This window comes from Dermacentor silvarum, chromosome 8 (genome assembly GCF_013339745.2).
Source record: "Dermacentor silvarum isolate Dsil-2018 chromosome 8, BIME_Dsil_1.4, whole genome shotgun sequence".
In the NCBI taxonomy this organism is placed as follows: domain Eukaryota; kingdom Metazoa; phylum Arthropoda; class Arachnida; order Ixodida; family Ixodidae; genus Dermacentor; species Dermacentor silvarum.
This window is the reverse complement of record NC_051161.1, coordinates 73600640-73621021: the sequence shown is the minus strand read 5'-3', so window position 1 is coordinate 73621021 and position 20382 is coordinate 73600640. Positions and strand designations below refer to the sequence as shown.

General features: G+C 44.8%; 1 protein-coding gene across 1 annotated transcript; it reads left to right on the top strand.

The window, feature by feature from the left end:
* LOC119462704 (serum amyloid A-1 protein-like) lies at positions 1-16901 on the top strand. The gene is made up of 3 exons (XM_037724000.2): positions 1-118; positions 8009-8234; positions 16263-16901. The coding sequence occupies exons 1-3, from the start codon at positions 115-117 to the stop codon at positions 16501-16503; spliced, it is 471 nt and encodes a 156-aa protein (XP_037579928.2). The 5' UTR covers positions 1-114; the 3' UTR covers positions 16504-16901.
* Positions 16902-20382: the final 3481 nt, after the last annotated feature.

Genomic DNA, 20382 nt, shown 5'->3' with positions numbered 1-20382 from the left:
GCAAGCAGATGAAGGTTGCCGTCGGGGTTTGCGCATATACGACTCAACACTCGCGGCTCTGCTATAACGCTGTCCGTGGTTCGTGGAAGCTCTTGAAGAGATACAAACAGCGCAATGCGTAAGTTTGTATTCTGCACTATTTAATACCTTTCTTAATTTGCCTTCATCTTTCGGGATCATAAGACTCCCTTAAAGTGTATATGGACATATTGCTTTTTTTTAAACAAATGAGGCAGGAAAACGTACAAGCATAGCACACAAGGTAAAGTTAGTGTGACTGCATGACAACTTAATGATGTCATAATGGCATTGATGTAATAATTATAAGAAAAGTGGGCCGCGCTTCAGACAACATCCAACAGAATCTTGTATATATATATATATATATATATATATATATATATATATATATATATTACTGTTCGGAAGTGGCCGATCTGCGACCGGTCACCTGATAATTGAGAATTGAAGGAGGCATTGGCCCTCCATCCACGTTTGAGAGCGGGCACTGTTGGCTCCCCACTGGCAAAGCCCACAAAGCAACAGCTGAGGTTGTTTTCTTTCGGAGTCGCGGCTGAAGGAGGTGTGGCGGATAGTGCCATGTGACCATCTGTCTATCTGATTTCGCAGCGCGTTGAATTGTATGCGTCGGTATGTTTGCCTAGGTAGGTGAAATCTTTCCCTTCAACTTGATTTGCTGGATGTGTTGCTGGCTTAATTTCTCTCGTTCTATATTAAGCTCACGTTGACTCGAGGAAGAGCGAGACAGAGCTTCACGTTCGCATTAGTAATAGCTACTTCGTATTCAAACATTATTTCCATTTCTTCCTGAAGTATTTCTAAACAACAGTGTCCTTCTAAATGCTTACGCGAAAACGTGTTAGAAAAAACTCAGACGGGAGCTATGGCATAGCTGTAGATGTGGATGTAGATCCTTGGGATATACTGACAATCTCCCAGAGTGGATATACCCACTCCGGGGGATTGGCCAAGAACCGGGTAGGTCGAAAGAAAATGTCCAATAGAGTGCAAAATTTTATACTGGCTAAGTTAGAATCGTAAGATAGAGATTAAGACCTCCGTGATTTTGTAAGCAATGAAAATTATACCATAACCATAAAAATAAAACAATTCAAATTCTATTTGGGTCAAAGAAAAGGAGGCATAAAAATTTTGTATTCAGAGTTCAAATGTCATTGAACCTAAAAGAAAGTCTTGGATGGCAGCGCTAACCTTCCCATCGCTGTGCTCAAGTGTAGAGGCACCCAAAGATTGGACATTCTGAACAGTTAAATCTATTCCAAGAAGACGGAGTGCTGTTTCTAGGGTTCGTTTTCTTAGGCTAATAAATTGTAAACAAGAAATAAAAAAAATGTTCTATGGTCTCATCTTCCCTAACCATATGATAAATCGGTGAAGGTGCCAGACCAGCTCTGTGTAAATAGAAATTTAAAGAAGGTATGCGACAGCGCAGCCTACTAATAGTTACTTCAACTTTTCTCGACTGACATAGATTACTTTTCCAGGGGTACAACAGGGTGTTCAATATCCGCGGAATTTGCTATATACACAGTACAGAGAATTCTTGCAGCATCATTCGCTTCTGAAATCTTGCAGCTGTGATCACGTATGATTAGACCGATCTCGCCGGCCAGTTTCACGACGCCACCGCTGCCGCGGTGCATGCTGGTAGTTGTAGTCATCCGGCCACTCCAGCCGCCCGGAGTGCCTGTGCGCCCTGTTTCTGAACGATTTGTGGCAATTTTTATGGTTCGTGGAGAGCCATCGTGCGATGGGAGGATTCACCTGCTGCGTTCCTCCATGGGCGCTACAACAACCACACAAGGGACAAAGGGTTCGGATTCTGTGTGTTTCCTAAAGAGCGAAAGCTTCGAGAGACGTGGATCCAACGGAATAATAGGTGGTTCTGGTAATACAGAGCGCGAGAAGAAACACGGGGACGAATAGCGGCCGCATTTCGATGGGGGGCGAAGTGCAAAAACACCCGTGTACTTAGATTTAGGTGCACGTTAAAGAACCCCGGGGGGTACAAATTATTCCGGAGTCCCCCACTTCGGCGTGCCTCATTATCAGCTCGTGGTTTTGGCACGTAAAAGCCCATATTTGATTTTAAATAAACCTTTTTTTTTCATTGTGAGCCTCTTTTATATTTGACATAATATGTATATTTACTGCTCTTTGTTCAATGTTTTTGTAATGAACACCAACTCCCCTCTGTAATGCCCTTGGGCCCTGAGGGTATTGTAAATAAATAAATAAATAAATAAATAAATAAATAAATAAATAAATAAATAAATAAATAAATAAATAAATAAATAAATAAATAAATAAATAAATAAATAAATAAATAAATAAATAAATAAAGTGTTATAAGACTTAAGCACATGGCTTTCTTTTTTTATTTTCACCTGCCAGCGTGAAGTTCCCGGGAGCTCAACTGTGCCACCCGAACATGAGCGAGAACATGAACATGCGCAAGAGCATTTCCCGGAATTTATTGATTATTTGTCGTTTATCGATTAGCTATTGATCGGCTATCGATTGGCTACCGCAAGGCATTGGCCACGTATTTGGGCTAGGCTGAGCACTACCAAGTCATTCCCAGAATTTTCCGTAATCTATTTATTATTGATCAATTATCGATTACCTATTGATTGGCTATCGATGGCTTGGCGATGATTGGCTATCGGCGTTTTTAACAGCTCCGCTGTTAAATACGCCGCCTAGCTTACTTACCTAAGAACTTCTAGATATCGCTGTTACCGAAGTCTGCAAGTTGTGCTCAAAACACATGTATAGGTAAGCATCATTAGGGCACGAAAGTTTCGGCGTCGCATTTCAAACCTGTCTCCAAAGGTGTACAAATCTTATTATGTCCGTCGCTGAACAAACATAACGTTGAAGTCACCGTGATGCACGTGTGCAAAAATAGTAACGCAATACGACCGCGTAGCTTAGCATGTACTACATACAAAGCTCGAACAAATACGATACTCAACGCGTAATTAGCGGGTAACAACCGAAATGAAAGAGCAGCAGACACTCTTCAACGTTCGCCTCGCATGCTGCAATGAATAGCCGATGTAATTTATTAAAATACATGACGAAGTTTTCTCGGTGGTGTAGTCGCAGAGATGTCTGGGAAGCTCGTGCGCTCTACTCAACGAGCGCGGACTGCGGTGGTGTAGTTGACCAGTTGACTACAACCAAGATGGTGGCAGTGCTACGTCCGGAAACCCGGCGCATGCGCAGATCGGTCGGTGGGATCGGTCTATTGGCTAGGCTAGCTATCGACGCCCTCGCCACTGCACCTGCCGTTACATTTAGAAGTAGACGTAGATGTAGATCCTTTGGATATACTGGCGCGTACCCACCACGGGGTATTAGCCAAGAACCGGGTATAGGTAGAAATGAAATGTCCAATAGGGTGCAAAATTTTATACTGGCTAAGTAAGAATCGGAAGATGGAGGTTAAAGTCTTAAATAGGTCTGTATGCCCATCTGCGTGTCCCAACATCGTCTTTTTTTTTTCTTTGCGTACACTGGCTGGCCGCGTTCATTACATAGCTGTTTTCTTTTTTTTTTTTTTTTTTTTGTACAGCGGCCACGTAAGTAGTGTTTTTTTTTTTTTCACGGTTTTCTTCTGGTTGCTTTTTTCCTCTCACAAAAATTTTACTTTCTAAGCTCCAACGTTCAAATTTTTAATTCCCATGTTTTTATGCACCTAATTTAACCACCCTGTGGGTATACCCCACTGTGGCTATGCGCCACAACTACTCAGGACAACAACAACAACAACAACAACAACAACAACAACAACAACAACAACAACAACAACAACAACAACAACAACAACAACAACAACAACAACAACAACAACAACAACAACAACGACAACAACAACAACAACAACAACGACAACAACAACAACGACGACAACAACAACAACAACAACAACAACTACAACAACAACAACAACAACAACAAAACAACGACAACAACAACGACAACAACAACAACAACAACGACAACAACAACAACAACAACAACGACAACAACAACAACGACGACAACAACAACAACAACAACAACAACTACAACAATAGTGCTTTTTTTATGACGAATGCCCTGCTTGGGTAGCGAGAATTCTCTTTCGCTCGTTGCCGCGACGCGCTTTAGCCGACGGTGCACGCCTGCATTGCGTAGGTGGCTGAGCTGGCCAGTTCCCACCAAACAAGTTTCAGCTTGCGCTGCTTGCATGATCCCGAGTTTATAGGGGCCATCTAAACGTCTTCAAAAACCCAAAATCAGCGTTTCTATACTTAGCTTAAGGGTGGGAGGACGGATTCGAATAAATTATAATTTACTGGTCCGTAACGGTGCACGATGCGTGATTGATGAACAGATATGTTAATTAAAAGTAGCTGTGACTGACGAACTTTTCATATATATATATATATATATATATATATATATATATATATATATATATATATATTTATATATATATTGGCCCGGCTATATATATATATATATATATATATATATATATATATATATACAATAAATCATGCTCAATGGATCCTATGCGATTTGCAGAAGACAAATGTGCGAAATACAATTTGACTAACGTTTCGGCTGGTTGCATACATGCATAAAGTAACCTTATTTGCTTGCTACACAAATACGCGAAGACAAAGGCAGAGGACTGTAAGAAAACTGGACTAAGCACTTCTTTATATTTATTTGCCTTCGTCCAGCCATGCTTGCACGGCAAGTAAAATTAGATAGGCATGCATGAGACAACTAGCCAGAGAAGTCTTTAAAAATTTTTTTTTTCCTTCGGGTAATGGAGCTTAAGGTCACGACACAGGCACAATGGGTTATGCGAAACGCCGTAGCGGACAGCTCCGGATTCATTCTGGCCACCAACAGTCTGCATTTCACCCCCATTGAAAGGCGGGCGCCGCGGCCTGGACTCAAACCCGCGAGCTCGTCCTCGGCAGCGCAACAGCATATATCCACTCAGCTTCCGTAGCGGAACAAGCGAACGGTATGGTAAAGCTTTATTAAGGCAAAACCCTTCGTTCAGTGGACCTTCAAAGTCCTTGAGCGAAAACGCGTCGACGACACGAAAGGTACAATAACTATCATCAACAATGGCGCATACCCCCGTATGTCTTACCTGTATGCAAACACTCACGTAGCGATATCGATGGTGTGCGATAATCAACAATGGCTCGTATCTGTCTTACCTATATGCCCACGCTCACGCAACAATTTTGATGATGTGCGGCTTACCGTCGTCATCGTCTTCAGAGTGAGCGATTTAAGAAGATGAGTAAGGGCGATGACTAAGCGAATGAAACTAAGCGAATTAAGGCGGCCACTCTTTAATGCATCGACACTTGAGCTTCCGCCTTCAAGTCGTCTTAGCGATAACATACCAAGTGAATTTTTGAAAGAGGGATGGCTCATCGGCCTATTAAAGGTAATAGAGTTGGGGAATTGGGAGGTAAGGACTGGGCCAGCCACCGAGGAATGCTTCCCCGCACGGTTACACCATGCGGAGAATACCCGATTCCGCAACAAAGGCGAACAGCGCTCGCAGGACACTATCGGCCTCCACCGAGGGATGGATCCACTCCTTGAAGCTGGCCACTTGACCACGGTGCTTTCGTCGGAGGGCTGCATACTTTGGGCACTCCCACAGCAAGTGCCCGATGGTTGGCGCAGCTACCGTTTTACACGCTGGGCAACTTTTCTGTATAGGTGCATGGCAGCTCTTCCGCGGTGTCACTCGGGAGGTGCCTTCGTCCCTTGTGCACGCTGGCGTGGACACAAGGAAAGAAGACGCTTTCCAGCCGGGCTAATAAATTATACCATCAATGAGAACGCATTGGATGGCACATATGTGCATACTTTCTGGTTGAAGAAATGTCTGGTTTCTGGTTCTAACAAAATGGCTCAGTTTGGTGGACATTATATATATATATATATATATATATATATATATATATATATATATATATATATAGTCACGTCGCTGGTACACGGTCGAGCGTTCCAGTCAGATATGCTCCTATACAACCCAAGATATATTTCCATTCATGTGGTTGCCGCGAAAAATAAGCTCTTTTATTTTCACAGATACTGGAGCATTTCTCCAGGTTTAGTGGTGTCTGTCGGGCCTTATACATACGCGGACCTTACTCTGTCGGATCTTTCACTTAAGACTAAGGCAGGTATTAAGCTGCTTTAATAAGCGGCTAAGTTAAGCTGTATTAGGAAATTACGCTTCTGCTATAGTAGAAAAATGACCAACCTTAACGTGAGAGAGGATTTGGTAAGTCATAAAAGACGCGAAAACAAAAGACGGGCCCCGACTCCACCCTGAAGTTTTACAGCACCAGATCACCGTGACATCATAAATGTTAAGAGCGTCTGCTCCGTTCTAGTTAAATTATTTTCAATTAAAAATGACCATAATAAATTTTAAAGGAACGTACTCGATCTCGAAAGTTTTGAGAACACTTCCTAAGCCAAAACGGCTTAAATATGAAAAAATGTATTCAAATAAGTGACGTTTACTCCAACGTACCGGTGCTGAAAGCGTGAAAGTAATGAAAAAAAAAAACCTGCCTTTCATTTTATCTAGTAAAAACCAACCGACTTCTTCCAAATTAGTGAATATATATATATATATATATATATATATATATATATATATATATTTAGAATACCTTATCGGTGCAATTTAATCTAATGTTGATCTGCCATTTTAAGGCTTTCTTTATAGGTAGCTCAGTGGTTAGACTAACTTGCAACTACTAGCCTTCCTTAGAACCTCAATAGGATACTTTGTGTGTTGCGCGTTGTGTTTCGGCTCTGTATGTAGCGTATCGGTGACGTGCACTGTGCATGTCATTTCATTTCATAATATCCGTCTGGAGTAGGATGCTAGAAGCATGCTGCCACTTCAGGATATTTATTAAATGGTTCTCTCTCTCTAGTTAGGCTACGTGGCCATCTGCGTAGAGCTAAGCGAACAAACTCACAAAGTGTCCGTCAAGCAGCTCTCACTGCAAATACATGGGATGCCTCAAAAACCTTATACAAGCAAATACGCTATATGCTAAACTTGTATCGTGGACGATTTTCTGTGGCAATGGAGGGAAAGCTACGGGGCCGGAAGCTTACGCACATGAATCACTGAGCCAACTATTCCGGCAGCATTTTACGGCGCTCGGAACAGACACGTATATATCAGCGTCCACGTGCAATGGTTCCGCATTTGCCCAAACGCGGAAGCGAAAAGCAGAGCAATAAGCCAAATTTAACACCGAGCGGTCAACTTTGTCTTATTTCCCAATTCTAAATGACAATTACTTGTTTTCTCTTCTCCGGCTTATACTAACGCGGATGAGAAGATGGGACTTTTAATGCGTTAGCATTAGGAGAATCGAAGTGGAAAAAAGAAAGTGCATGTGTGTGAAGAGTGGAAAGCCGGTCACGTGGTAGACGTAGAGAGAGGACCTGAGAGCTTAGATAAGCGGTTATACGGGATGTTTCAGTTAACTTGGGTCAAAGTTTTAAAATATGCATGTGGCTACGTAGCTGGACAGAATCAAGGTAATGTATAATTTGCCGTCGCTTGGAAATTTGGAGACTATTTTCTGCATTCCGCCTAATTGAGTGGATAATTGCCACAATTAATTAATCAACTTCACAAATAATATAATTAGATGAAAAGTGTCAATGAGAAAATTGTAGAGCAGCATGAGAAGCTCCCGATGCCGCTTTCCATTGCTCAGTACGTGCTACATGCAAAACTATTTTTCCGAGCGTGAACGCATTTCTCCTGCATGTACCGCTAAATCGCCGCCTATTTTTTTTTTCTTTTTCTTTTTTCAGAAGCATCCTTATTTGTGCGCGCTTTGCCATCGTATATCTTGTCCGCAGTATAGATGGGCTTTCTTGTACGCAGTAATACCGGTCCATCCGACGCTGCGCGCGCTGACGGCGGTGCTGCTACTCCACGGTTCGTGCGGGCGAGGCTACCACGGTCTCCGCGGCCAGTGGGCGCAATTCACGGGATGCGTGAGCGTGAACGCCAACGCCTGGCTGGTCACGACGAGCGGAGGCTGCGGCGCACGGGGGATGTATCAAACGTTCAGCGACATGATCACGGCCAACTGCAGCAACTGCGACAAGTACGGTTGAGGACGCAATTATTCCCCTGGAACCCATTAGAGTGTTGTCGTCATTTTGGCCACCTATATTAACATGAGAATAGAATGAGGACATGACCACTCACTCTGCGGGGGTAACTTCTTGTCCCGTGTCTATAAAGCCACTTTCGAGATTCACAATCAGTCAATCAATTTACCGTCCCCAGGAACACCGATAAGGTCTGACGTAGTAGTAAGTGGTTCATGTGGAAAGGGAAATGTTGACGCTATCATCTGCAGCCCTTGAGGGAGCACGGCTCAGCGCCAACGGGAAGGGGTAAGTGGGGGAGAAAGGAGGATAGGGTGGAGTCGCCATGGCTGGGAGAAGCAAAACCGGCAGGCTGTGGCGGCACGTATGAGGCCGGGATGGAAGCCCTTGGTGTGCTGCAGAGACTGCAGGGGGTGTTGTTCCGGGCCTGTTAGGCCCGGGGTGGGATGGGAGGCCGCGAGGCCGTCCCGCCTAAGGTCTGACGACTGGTGCGCGCATAAATTAAAAGTACAAGAAAAATCTGGCAGGGGAATAAAAGTAAAAAAAAAAAGAATGAATAAAAAAAAACTAACTTGAAAACAAGGGTGTACATACTACAAGGCGCAAAGTCAATGCAAAACAAAGAGGAGGAGAAGGGCAGTTGAGGAAGAGTTGAGGAAGGCAGATTGTTGTGTACAACTTGCGGAACGGTGTATAGGAGAATTGAATTCTCCCAATAGTCTGCAAACAGAGCCAAGAGTGCGCATTCCCTGCAATGAAACGCGTTTACTGTGAGCTGAAAAGTGTAAGGTTGTATCAAAAAGTACACCCACATCATTTATCTCACGGACCTTACACAATGGTACAAAATCTACTGAATAAGAAAAAGAAATGCTTGCTGTTTTGCGGGTGAAAGTCATGACTTTGGTCTTAGCAGCATTCAAGGTGAGGTTATTATCTGTGCACCATTTATAAAAAGAAAGCAGGTCAGACTGCAGGATGCGACAGTCATTAACAGTGTGAATTGCCTTAAAAATCTTTATGTCATCGGCATACAGGAAGAATGAAGAAATCCGAATGGCGGAAAGAACGTCATTAATAAAAATTAAAAAAAATGAGTGGTCCTAACACTGATCCTTGAGGAACACCGCTGGTTACCATGTACGAAGAAGACGTTTGGCCATTGACGTTAACAAAACATGATCTACCAATAAGATAACTCCGCAAGAGATTTACAATTGACGAGTCAACACCAAAGTGTGTAAGCTTGATGAGAAGCAGTGAGTGGCTTACCACATCAAAAGCTTTATATACTGAGGTCGCAATATATGGTGTCTACTTGCCCCCTTTGAAGTACTGGCGCGGAGATATGTGTCATGAAGCTTGCGAGGTTTGTGATAGTGGAGCGGCCGGTGAGGAATCCATGCTGATTCGGAATCAATGTGTTCTTCACAGTACAAGACAATACGTTGTGAAGAGCAAGCCCAAAAAACTTAGACGTGGCACAGAGAAGAGAAATCGGGCGATAATTTGAGACATCGGTTTTACAGCCAGACTTAAATACAGGAAAAACACGAGCAGTTTTCCACATGTGAGGGAACGTGGAAGTATTCAGAGAGCTATTAAATATAGATGTCAATACTGGGGCAAATGTACCGCCGTACGCTTTTAAGATTGCGGAAGGGATGCCATCAGGACCGCAAGATAGGGAAGGGCTTCAAGCGCTTAAGGCATTCGATGATCAGCTCTGCATCAAACAACACAGGACTAGATGTAAGAGCCGTTGTGTGCTGCTGACTGACACCAGCGTTGAAGCCTGAAGGTTTATATAAGGAAGAGAAATGGGCAGCAAAACAATCCCCGACTGCTTGGACTTCTACTCCACTAGAGTCGAGCAGGCGAAAACACTCTCCGCGATTACTGGTACGCCCTTGCGGATATACTTCCAAAATTCCGCCGGCCGGTCCGAGGCGCTCTTCTCCAAGAACGCAATATATGCGTCATGATCCCGCTTATAGAGGCGTTTGCAGAGAGTTCGAAAAAAGCGGAATTCTTCTCTCCACTCATTAGGCACAGGAATTCTGGATTTACGGTGCGCGCGATCTTTATGCTTTAGGGCAATTATAAGTTCAGATGAGAACCGATGGGTATATTTAGAGCGCCTAGGACTGTACTGAGGAATGTATTGGCGCATACCGCTCAAAAGAAGCTCCGTAAACTTATCTATTTGGTCATCAACATTGGTTTTATCTGTGACCAGGGCCCAATCTCTGGTCGACAAGAAGTCATACAAGCCAACATAATAATAATAATAATAATAATAATAATAATAATAATAATAATAATAATAATAATAATAATAATAATAATAATAATAATAATAATAATAATAATAATAAAGTTGTCGCAGTTTCACCTGAAAGGTGAAGCATCAATTGCGATAGCAAAGTTGTAGAGAGCTTTACGGAGTAATGATATTAGCTTTATCAGCTGTATAAACTTGGACATGCAGCAGCACCGGCAACGCGCAGAACTGTTGTCGACGCCGTCGGCGTTTTGCCCGCGTTCGCTCAAAATGCGTGCGGCGTTGTTGACTGTTGCCGGAGCCTCTGATATAAATAGGCACTTGGTGCCGCAGCTAAACGTCGCCTCCCTTCCCTCCCCCTCCCCCACGGCCTCTCGCGCATCGGAAGAAGGCGCGTTTGCTCTACATATATGGTGATTGTAAAGGAGGAAAGAGACGCCTACTTCTGCAGCCCTTAAGGAAGCACGGCGCAGAACGCGCGTTTGTTCTCCGCCGTGCGTTCACTCCCCGTGAAAGAGCGCGTCCCTCGCTCCCTTTCACTCGCACATACAGCGTTCGGCGGCGCGCGGCCACGATTTCATCTCCATTGACGTCATACGGAACCTCACGGCGACGGCGACGCCGACTGCAGAAATCTGCTTTTGAGTGTCCATATAATTGCTATCGCAATAAAAGTTGTCGCAGTTTCACCTGAAAGGTGAAGCATCAATTGCGATAGCAAATTTGAAGAGAGCTATACGGAGTAATGATAGCAGCTTTATCAGCTGTATAAACTTGGACATGCAGCAGCACCGGCAACACGCAGAACTGTTGTCGACGCCGTCGGCGTTTTGCCCGCGTTCGCTCAAAATGCGTGCGGCGTTGTTGACTGTTGCCGGAGCCTCTGATATAAATAGGCACTTGGTGCCGCAGCTAAACGTCGCCTCCCTTCCCTCCCCCTCCCCCCCTCCCCCACGGCCTCTCGCGCATCGGAAGAAGGCGCGTTTGCTCTACATATATGGTGATTGTAAAGGAGGAAAGAGACGCCTACTTCTGCAGCCCTTAAGGAAGCACGGCGCAGAACGCGCGTTTGTTCTCCGCCGTGCGTTCACTCCCCGTGAAAGAGCGCGTCCATCGCTCCCTTTCACTCGCACATACAGCGTTCGGCGGCGCGCGGCCACGATTTCATCTCCATTGACGTCATACGGAACCTCACGGCGACGGCGACGCCGACTGCAGAAATCTGCTTTTGAGTGTCCATATAATTGCTATCGCAATAAAAGTTGTCGCAGTTTCACCTGAAAGGTGAAGCATCAATTGCGATAGCAAATTTGAAGAGAGCTATACGGAGTAATGATAGCAGCTTTATCAGCTGTATAAACTTGGACATGCAGCAGCACCGGCAACACGCAGAACTGTTGTCGACGCCGTCGGCGTTTTGCCCGCGTTCGCTCAAAATGCGTGCGGCGTTGTTGACTGTTGCCGGAGCCTCTGATATAAATAGGCACTTGGTGCCGCAGCTAAACGTCGCCTCCCTTCCCTCCCCCTCCCCCCCCTCCCCCACGGCCTCTCGCGCGTCGGAAGAAGGCGCGTTTGCTCTACATATATGGTGATTGTAAAGGAGGAAAGAGACGCCTACTTCTGCAGCCCTTAAGGAAGCACGGCGCAGAACGCGCGTTTGTTCTCCGCCGTGCGTTCACTCCCCGTGAAAGAGCGCGTCCCTCGCTCCCTTTCACTCGCACATACAGCGTTCGGCGGCGCGCGGCCACGATTTCATCTCCATTGACGTCATACGGAACCTCACGGCGACGGCGACGCCGACGGCAGAAATCTGCTTTTGAGTGTCCATATAATTGCTATCGCAATAAAAGTTGTCGCAGTTTCACCTGAAAGGTGAAGCATCAATTGCGATAGCAAATTTGAAGAGAGCTATACGGAGTAATGATAGCAGCTTTATCAGCTGTATAAACTTGGACATGCAGCAGCACCGGCAACACGCAGAACTGTTGTCGACGCCGTCGGCGTTTTGCCCGCGTTCGCTCAAAATGCGTGCGGCGTTGGTGACTGTTGCCAGATAGGGAGCCTACATGCAACGCCGTTTTAGGGTGGTGACAGCCTTTGTAAGGGCACTTGCCGCCGCCAGCTAAATTGGCGGGTGAAATCTGGGGCACAAAATGGCGAAAGACCAGCCGACGACCACATTTCCTGCAACCCTTGGTGACGTGAAATTAATTAACTTCTTTTAATAAACTTTGGCCTCAGCAGCCAGAGGCAAATGGCGCGTCTGCGCGCCGTACACGGCAAGTCTACCTTTTAGTTAAACAGACTAGTACGGACAATCTTTATTACAGCAGACTTCGAAAAGCACCCTTTATATATTATGTACAACTGGAAGGCAACGACAATGCTTAATGCAGTTCACATTCTTGGCGTGAGATAATCCTACCACGAGCATGCCATCGTGCCTTATAACTTGTTGCTTTACATGTGTCGCACGACATGCAATAGAAGAGTAAGTTTGATGCGTTAAAATAAAAGGAAAATGCAAATAGTATATTAAAGATGTATGCAGGTTTCTTGAGCACATTGGCGCGAATCTATATTAAAGAAATTTATTAGATCGCGTGCCAGCATGTGTACATCAGAGCGTGACAAAAAAAAAATGCAGAAAGACTGGGGACCAAAATGGCTACACGCCAAATTTGGCGGCAAATAGCGGCCAACATCTTGGTGTGTTGTCACCACCCTAAAACGGCGTTGCATGTAGGCTCCCTATTGCCAGAGCCTCTGATATAAATAGGCACTTGGTGCCGCAGCTAAACGTTGCCTCCCTTCCCTCCCTTCTCCCCCCCCCCCCCCCACGGCCTTTCGTGCGTCGGAAGAAGGCACGTTTGCTCTACATATATGGTGATTGTAGAGGAGGAAAGAGACGCCTACTTCTGCAGCCCTTAAGGGAGCACAGAGCAGAACGCGCGTTTGTTCTCCGCCGTGCGTTCACTCCCCGTGAAAGCGCGCGTCCCTCGCGTCCTTTCACTCGCACATACAGCGTTCGGCGCGCGGCGACGATTTCATCTCCATTGACGTCATACGGAACCTCACGGCGACGGCGACGGCGACGGCAGAAATCTGCTTTTGAGTGTCCATATAATTGCTATCGCAATAATAATAATTTATTGCAAAATGTCACAAGAAAACAGCACAAATCAGGCCTGCCAAAGCCACATAGGACTTGAACGACAGTTCCTGGCAGGAAGCAGAAACATTATAATGAAATTGACCCACTTGAAAAGTCCTTTAAAAAAGAAAAAAGGAGAAAGAAAGTCGAACATATCTAACCAAACGTAAAGCACTGAAAAATATGGAGTGATTCTCTGGGGAGTCTAAATGTCACTGCGATTCAGAGCCTTTTTTAAAATTTATATGTAGCTTTAAGACGCATGACATTTTGTGATAATTTATTAAAATTAATACAGAAACATAGTAGTCTCGTGTTCTCTTGCCACTTCTTATACAACACTTGAGTGAGAGGAAAGGATCCTTAGGCCGCAGGCAACGTGTGAGTATATGTACTTTACCTCGCAGTTGCTTTCGCAGAAATGGTTTTAGCACAACAGTTTCCATTAATGAGTGATAAAGTTCGGCATCGACAAGGTTTTGAAGACGTCGCTTTTGGCATTAAGGTTTAAGTCATAGCAATACGATGCTGTTTTTTTAAACACTACTCTGCCAATGCTCACGCAATGGCCATATACCGTTATGCCATACCTTAATACACTATTACCCAAAACATTTATAGCGACTTTTCGATCAGAGAGGGTCATTTAATATCTAATACTGTACACACAGATTAGATGTCAAATGACAAAAATATCGCAATACCTCCAAAAGTTGAAAACTCTGGGGTGAGAGAGGGTCCTGAACCAGTCTTTAAAGTTGTTGGATCGGAACGAAGAAAGGGAGATGGAAATGTAAAGATTGATTGAGGGATGTCCAAAATCAAGGCTGGAACTATAAGAGAAGCATAAATAGCTAGTGAGGAACTTCGGATAGATCCTGACCACCTGGTGTTCTACGTATACCGTCCAGCTGAAGCGCAGTACACGACAGTTTTAGGACTCTGAAGGCGACATTCGTAATGCGGCAGCCGCGGCTCGTAGACGAACCCGCGACCTAGCGCACAACAGTCGAAACACCATTGCCCATTGAGCCACCGTGACGAGTAGGATATAATAATGCAGAATATAGGAAATGAGAGCAACCGGAAGAAAGTCCGCTCGGTTACTCCGCTACGGGAGCCGAGAAGAGGTTAGAGATGAATGAACTGCTTCGCGAACGCATGCGAGTGCAGTAAAAAACCCATGCAATCAAAGGCACTCACACAGGCCACCCGGCCTTAAAGCACGCAATAGTGCAGTCGCTGCCATGCGCGTAGACGAACGACGTGGTCCGGTATCTTCTGCGCAGACAATGACCGCGGCCCCGTCTAATCGCGCTAACGCAATGGAGAGCGATCATCTCTGTGCTTCTAATGGAGGACACTGGCATAAATGACGATCGATGGTGCCGTCGCAACCACAGACAGCGCGCGCAGCGCTATCAAACATACCGATGAGGGAGGAGTGGTTTTTATTATTTTTTTTTTTCGCAAATGCGACTCTGCAGCGCCACATCACACACACGGGAGTTGTTTCGCGTCGACAGAGTCGCTGTGGAGGGTGTGGCTGCAACGAAGTGTTCACGGAGCGCTCCGGTCCGCGTTAGGTTCGAGGTCTCCCCACTCAGCTAATGACAGCGAATGAGCGAGTCGGGGATGCTGTCTGGCTGTGTCTCTCTTCGAAAACGCGATAGGAAGACAGGGGTTCTCTTCTTTAAGCCACGATCCACCAACTTCGTCGGGGGTGGCCATTGTCGATTAAACCGCTGTGTACAGACGGGCGACCACAGAAAATGTTCGCCAAGTTAGCGGTGTTTGGGAAGCCCGGCCCTTCTGTTGTTTCTGTGGCATCATTCGCCCGGCGGAAGAAAGTGAGGAAATCGAAAGCGGGGACCAAAGTTCTGTTTACGCATTTTATCGCACCAGAATGGGTGCGCCGATGACGCCATTATGTGCGTGAAAGGGTTCGCGTTTTGTTATTTTCGTATTTTAATGCAGTTGGGAAAAAGGCTACAATAGATGCCATGTCGCATTTGTGTTATTTTTTCCTCTATTCCCTCCTCCTGAAAGAGTAGGCAGGCGTTGTGCCCCTCTCGGTGGCAGTTGTCAGCTTGCGCCCTCCCTGTTTCGTTCGCGTCCTTGTGTTATATGTGTACAAACCACATAATAATAATAATAATAATAATAATAATAATAATAATAATAATAATAATAATAATAATAATAATAATAATAATAATAATAATAATAATAATAATAATAATAATAATAATAATTTCGAATGCAACACCACTGTTTTCTTTTTATTGATCAAAGTCAAACACTGACTGGAAGACGGATGTAAGCAAGCAAAGTTTCAGGAACGGAGCCTGCGCACGGAGTTCTCCTAAATGGCGTCTCTCCCAATAACTGACCGAGCCCAGCGTTGCTTGAGCTTCAGTGATCTAGCGAGCCTATAATAGCATGGCCGATGGCTTTACTTTAAAAAGTCGGATCAATGTATGTAGCTCGATTAAGCACCTTTCATGAGTGATCAGACGTTGCTTTGACGATTGTCGCGAACGCCAGGAACTGCAGCTTCTTCCCTTCTCTCGTTCAACGCAGCTTCTTTCACTGTAAGGCGCACTACCTGGCGGCCAAGTGTGGCGGGCAGGACTCAAGCAGAGTCGCCGAGGTCGTCAGCCTCTGCTGGATACAATCTCAGCGAGATGAGTACGGGAACAGGCACGGAAACGAGGAGGCTGAAGAGTACGGAAGCAACGGCGGTGACTGCGCAGAACGCTACTTGCTGCGCGAGGACTGCCACTACAGGCCCTCCAGTGGCGAGTGCAGGCCGTTGATATAAAGGCCGCGAACGGCCGCAAGCCGTTTCTTGATACAGTGTTCTGCACAATTTCGGGACACAGTTTCCTGGTGCCGTCGTTTATTAAATCGCACTTTTATTTACTGTTGTCTATATGCGCAATTAAGTGCTTTTTTTGGACTGTCCGTACATGCTACGCATTTGGTTCCAGCTGCGCGCTGAAAGATATGTCGATCGCTCCAGCAGAGAACCTTAAACTTGGTCCACTGCATGAGATTCGAAGCATATTAGAATTCTAACAAAGGATGCATCTATAGACACCACCGTAGCCTTAACCTACTCAAGTATCCAATCAGTGTTTCAAGCATACAGCATCATTCCAAGATGTATTGTTGAAACAGGATGCGCTCCCCAGCAACCGTATGAACCTTTGCGTTGATTAATCTTTGGGACGTGTACATACCCCCCCCCCCCCCCCCCCCCCCGCTACGTAACAAGTATAGCTTAACGTTTTCAACACTTTAGCTGCTTCATTTGTCGTGTTTGTAAGTTAACAGCGTTTTGCAATTTACAAATTCTAGCCGTGGAGTTCGCAAGACGAATCCACTTGGGACGAATTCTTAGGATGACACTAGTTTCGAGATATTACTTCCCTAGCTTTGCGGAGAAATACATTGGCGTTCCAGTTACTTTCTTAACAAAACGTCGTTTTATGCATTGAAGCTCAAAAGTAACTGTTCCTTAAGTGCTTGAAATTGAAAGCGCTATAAATGGACAAGATTTGTACGGGGCAGTCATATACGGTAAGCGTTTTAGACCTATTGGATTTAGTTACCAGGCAATTGAAACACGTATTTCAACTGTGGGAGAGGAACAGAGAGGAACAGGTCAAGCCATTCAGTCGTCTTTTTGTTTGTGCCTTCAACGTTGCTCTTTCGTAGCGTTTGCATTGTAGCGCCTTTGATTTTTATTCTAACTTAAAGTTCAGTAATCTCCCATGTTTCCTTATTCAAAATCACAGGAACGGCGCACAGGATGGTCCTTATTATTCATTAATTAAATATCCTGCATTTGAAATGAAAAGCCAAATTTTCGAGGCATATGTGAGCATAGTGTTTCATTAAAATATACAACGGCAATATTTTCAAAAGAGTAAATAATTGCGAAATGTATCAGACCTGGAAGTATTACCATTCCTCAAATCAGAAGGAAAAATAGACACTGTAAATTTCTTAACTGCACGTGACAAAACATGTACAGCGAAACAACGTTAACATGGTCGACAGTAACTTAAAAGCACATTTTTGCTCCGTTACATGGGTTTTCCAAAAGTTGATTTATAAAATATTGGTGCCGATTAAAGGCTGTAACAATGCATCTCATTGGTCCGTTTTAGATGATCTCTCAACTGTACCTGGCAGTATAAGCGATATTGGTTGTTGTTGATCTCTCTAGAGTTATAAACTTGTTGTTTGAGCATTTTTCGATGTTCTGATAGATGTTGTCAGCCTGTTAGAACACATTTGAGAGTTTAAATAAGAAACTTAAGTTGGACTTTTTTTCTTTCTCAATATATGAAGCTAATTTCACATAAATCAATGCAGCTATTGAGAAACAAAAACGCCTATCCTTTCTAAATGTGTTTGAATAGTGCAAGAAGGCATAACTGGGATGGATCTAAAGCTCATTTACGGAACGGTTTTAAAGATACTCATAGCTGACTCAGCGCAAGCGCGATGTTGTTCCCCTGAAATTGCTTGTTTTGAAATCACCAGTGAAATCGCGTTCCATTGAAATCGCTGCAAAAATATCCGTACCTTGGCCTAGATTTATCTGCGCCTGTAATCCTGTCTTTCGGGACCCCAATTATTGGGTTAAGCCGCATAAATGTTCGCTAGTCCTTGATTGCGTTTTTATATACCTTACTTTATTTTTCCACACACAACAATTTTGATTACTATGTTTCATCAATGAAATTGTGAAATCCTTTGTCTTTTATGTTCACTTCATTTAACCACCCCATTCATGGCCACATCCCTGCTTTGAGTATGCGCGCCATGACCTTCAGCGTCACCAACAACTTCCAACAGATGTTCTATGTGTATGCTAATGGTGTTGAACACGATGAGTTTGAGGGCTGAGACACCTATACCCACTCGGGGGCATCGGCTTTACGTGTCTTCGTCCTCCTTTCAAAGCGAACAGCTTTCCTTGGCTTCTTGGCGCCCGTTTTCGTGGTGGTCGGCGGCCGGACTTTCTCAGCTGGCACAAAGGCGCCGATGCGACAAAAAGGCCCCGTGCCCTCGCGTATATAACCCAGTTGTAAGGTGCGTTCGACGCCGAGCGCCTACGAGCCCATTGAAATGTACGTGCTATCGCGCAAGAGTTTTGTGGCGTCATGGCCTTCGAGATCTCTCGTGCGCCCAATCTCGAAGGCTATGGCGGCGTCTGAAGATTTACACGCTGTGCTCGGTGGTGGCGCTGCGTCGTGTTTCACCGCCGCATGGGCTGACGGTTACTGCATATGATCGACATTTATATTTGAAGCAGACAATAACCCGAAAATTACTATACTAGAAAGTTTCAGTCGTTTCTTACTGCGCGGCGTGTAATTCTGGGTAAATGCACGATGAATCACCACAATTGTTTCCCGAGCAGAGCAAGCCACGCACCAATTTCGCGTTGCGTAAAGTGAAAGCAAAAAGAACGCAGTTGGCGATGGGCGCATAGCGCGACATGTTGCTGTGTAATTGCAGCCTTCAGCAATTTGCTTTCTTTTCTTTTTATTGCGACAGCAATTACATGGACATCGCTCGTGTCATGTTCAGTATGCGGCAATTTTTTCCCATCGCCTTAACTAAATTAAAATTAAATTATGCGGTTTTACGTGCCAAAACCACGATCTGATTATGAGGCACGCCGTAGTGGGGGACTCAGGAAATTTGGACCACCTAGGGTTCTTTAACGTGCATCTAAATCTAAGTACACGGGTGTGTTCGCATTTCGCCCTCATCGATATGCGGCCGCCGTGGCCGGGATTCGATCCCGCGACCTCGTGCTCAGCAGCCCAACACCATAGCAACCTGAGCAACCAGGGCGGGTCGCCTTAACTAAGCATTTTGTGCTTGGTCAGCACACAATCGGTGTCAAAAGTTTGTAGGGTGCATAGGGCAGCGAAGAAGTCCGATTCTCGTACACTTTTTTACTTGGAGCCAGTAAAGCAATAAAGCACCGCGTTGGCTATATGAACACTGGTCCAGGTAACAAATCTTAATTCCTGACTACGCTCCAAGGCACGGGAAATATTCAGCTTTTTCTCAGATGCCACGTTTCGTAAGCTTTTGACTCTACATGAAAGAGAGTCCAGCTGTGACGGCCGATCGCTGATGGCTTCCCGAGCTCTTTGCATGGAACAGCTAGTCCGAGTGTACGCCTTGAGCGAGACAGCTGATTATGATTGATTTAGAGATTTAATATTTTTTATCGCTTGACTGATGTCAGCGTAGTTCGTGAATGCGTGCGATTTTCAATTTACGGCCTACACTCTGTACTTTGTTGCATAATATAACGTGCAACGATGTGGAAGCTACGCAGGATTTCGCTTATCAAATTGTGCCACTCTACGCATTTCGTGGTCAAGGCAAGTAAGGATTTAAAGGATGAGAAACTCGCTCAAACTTTCATCGGTACCTGGCATCTTCGATAAAGGTAACCTTATCTGTTGAGTAGCATTCTTGTGCCTTCGGTTAATTGCCATCTCTGTGATGTTCTGGAAACCATAGCACATTGCTTCATTAGCTGTGAGGACGCGCTATATTACTTTTGAACGTTCTACAGAGAGCTTTGAAGAAAGACCTTGATATCGATCCTCATAGCGCACGATATTCCTAATGCCATATAAGAGTGATTATGTACATTTTG

Bases quoted from the DNA above. Each gene is read 5' to 3' on its own strand.
- LOC119462704 (XM_037724000.2), top strand. The intron at 8,235-16,262 runs GTACGGTTGAGG...CGTTCAACGCAG, and splicing joins AACTGCAGCAACTGCGACAA to CTTCTTTCACTGTAAGGCGC.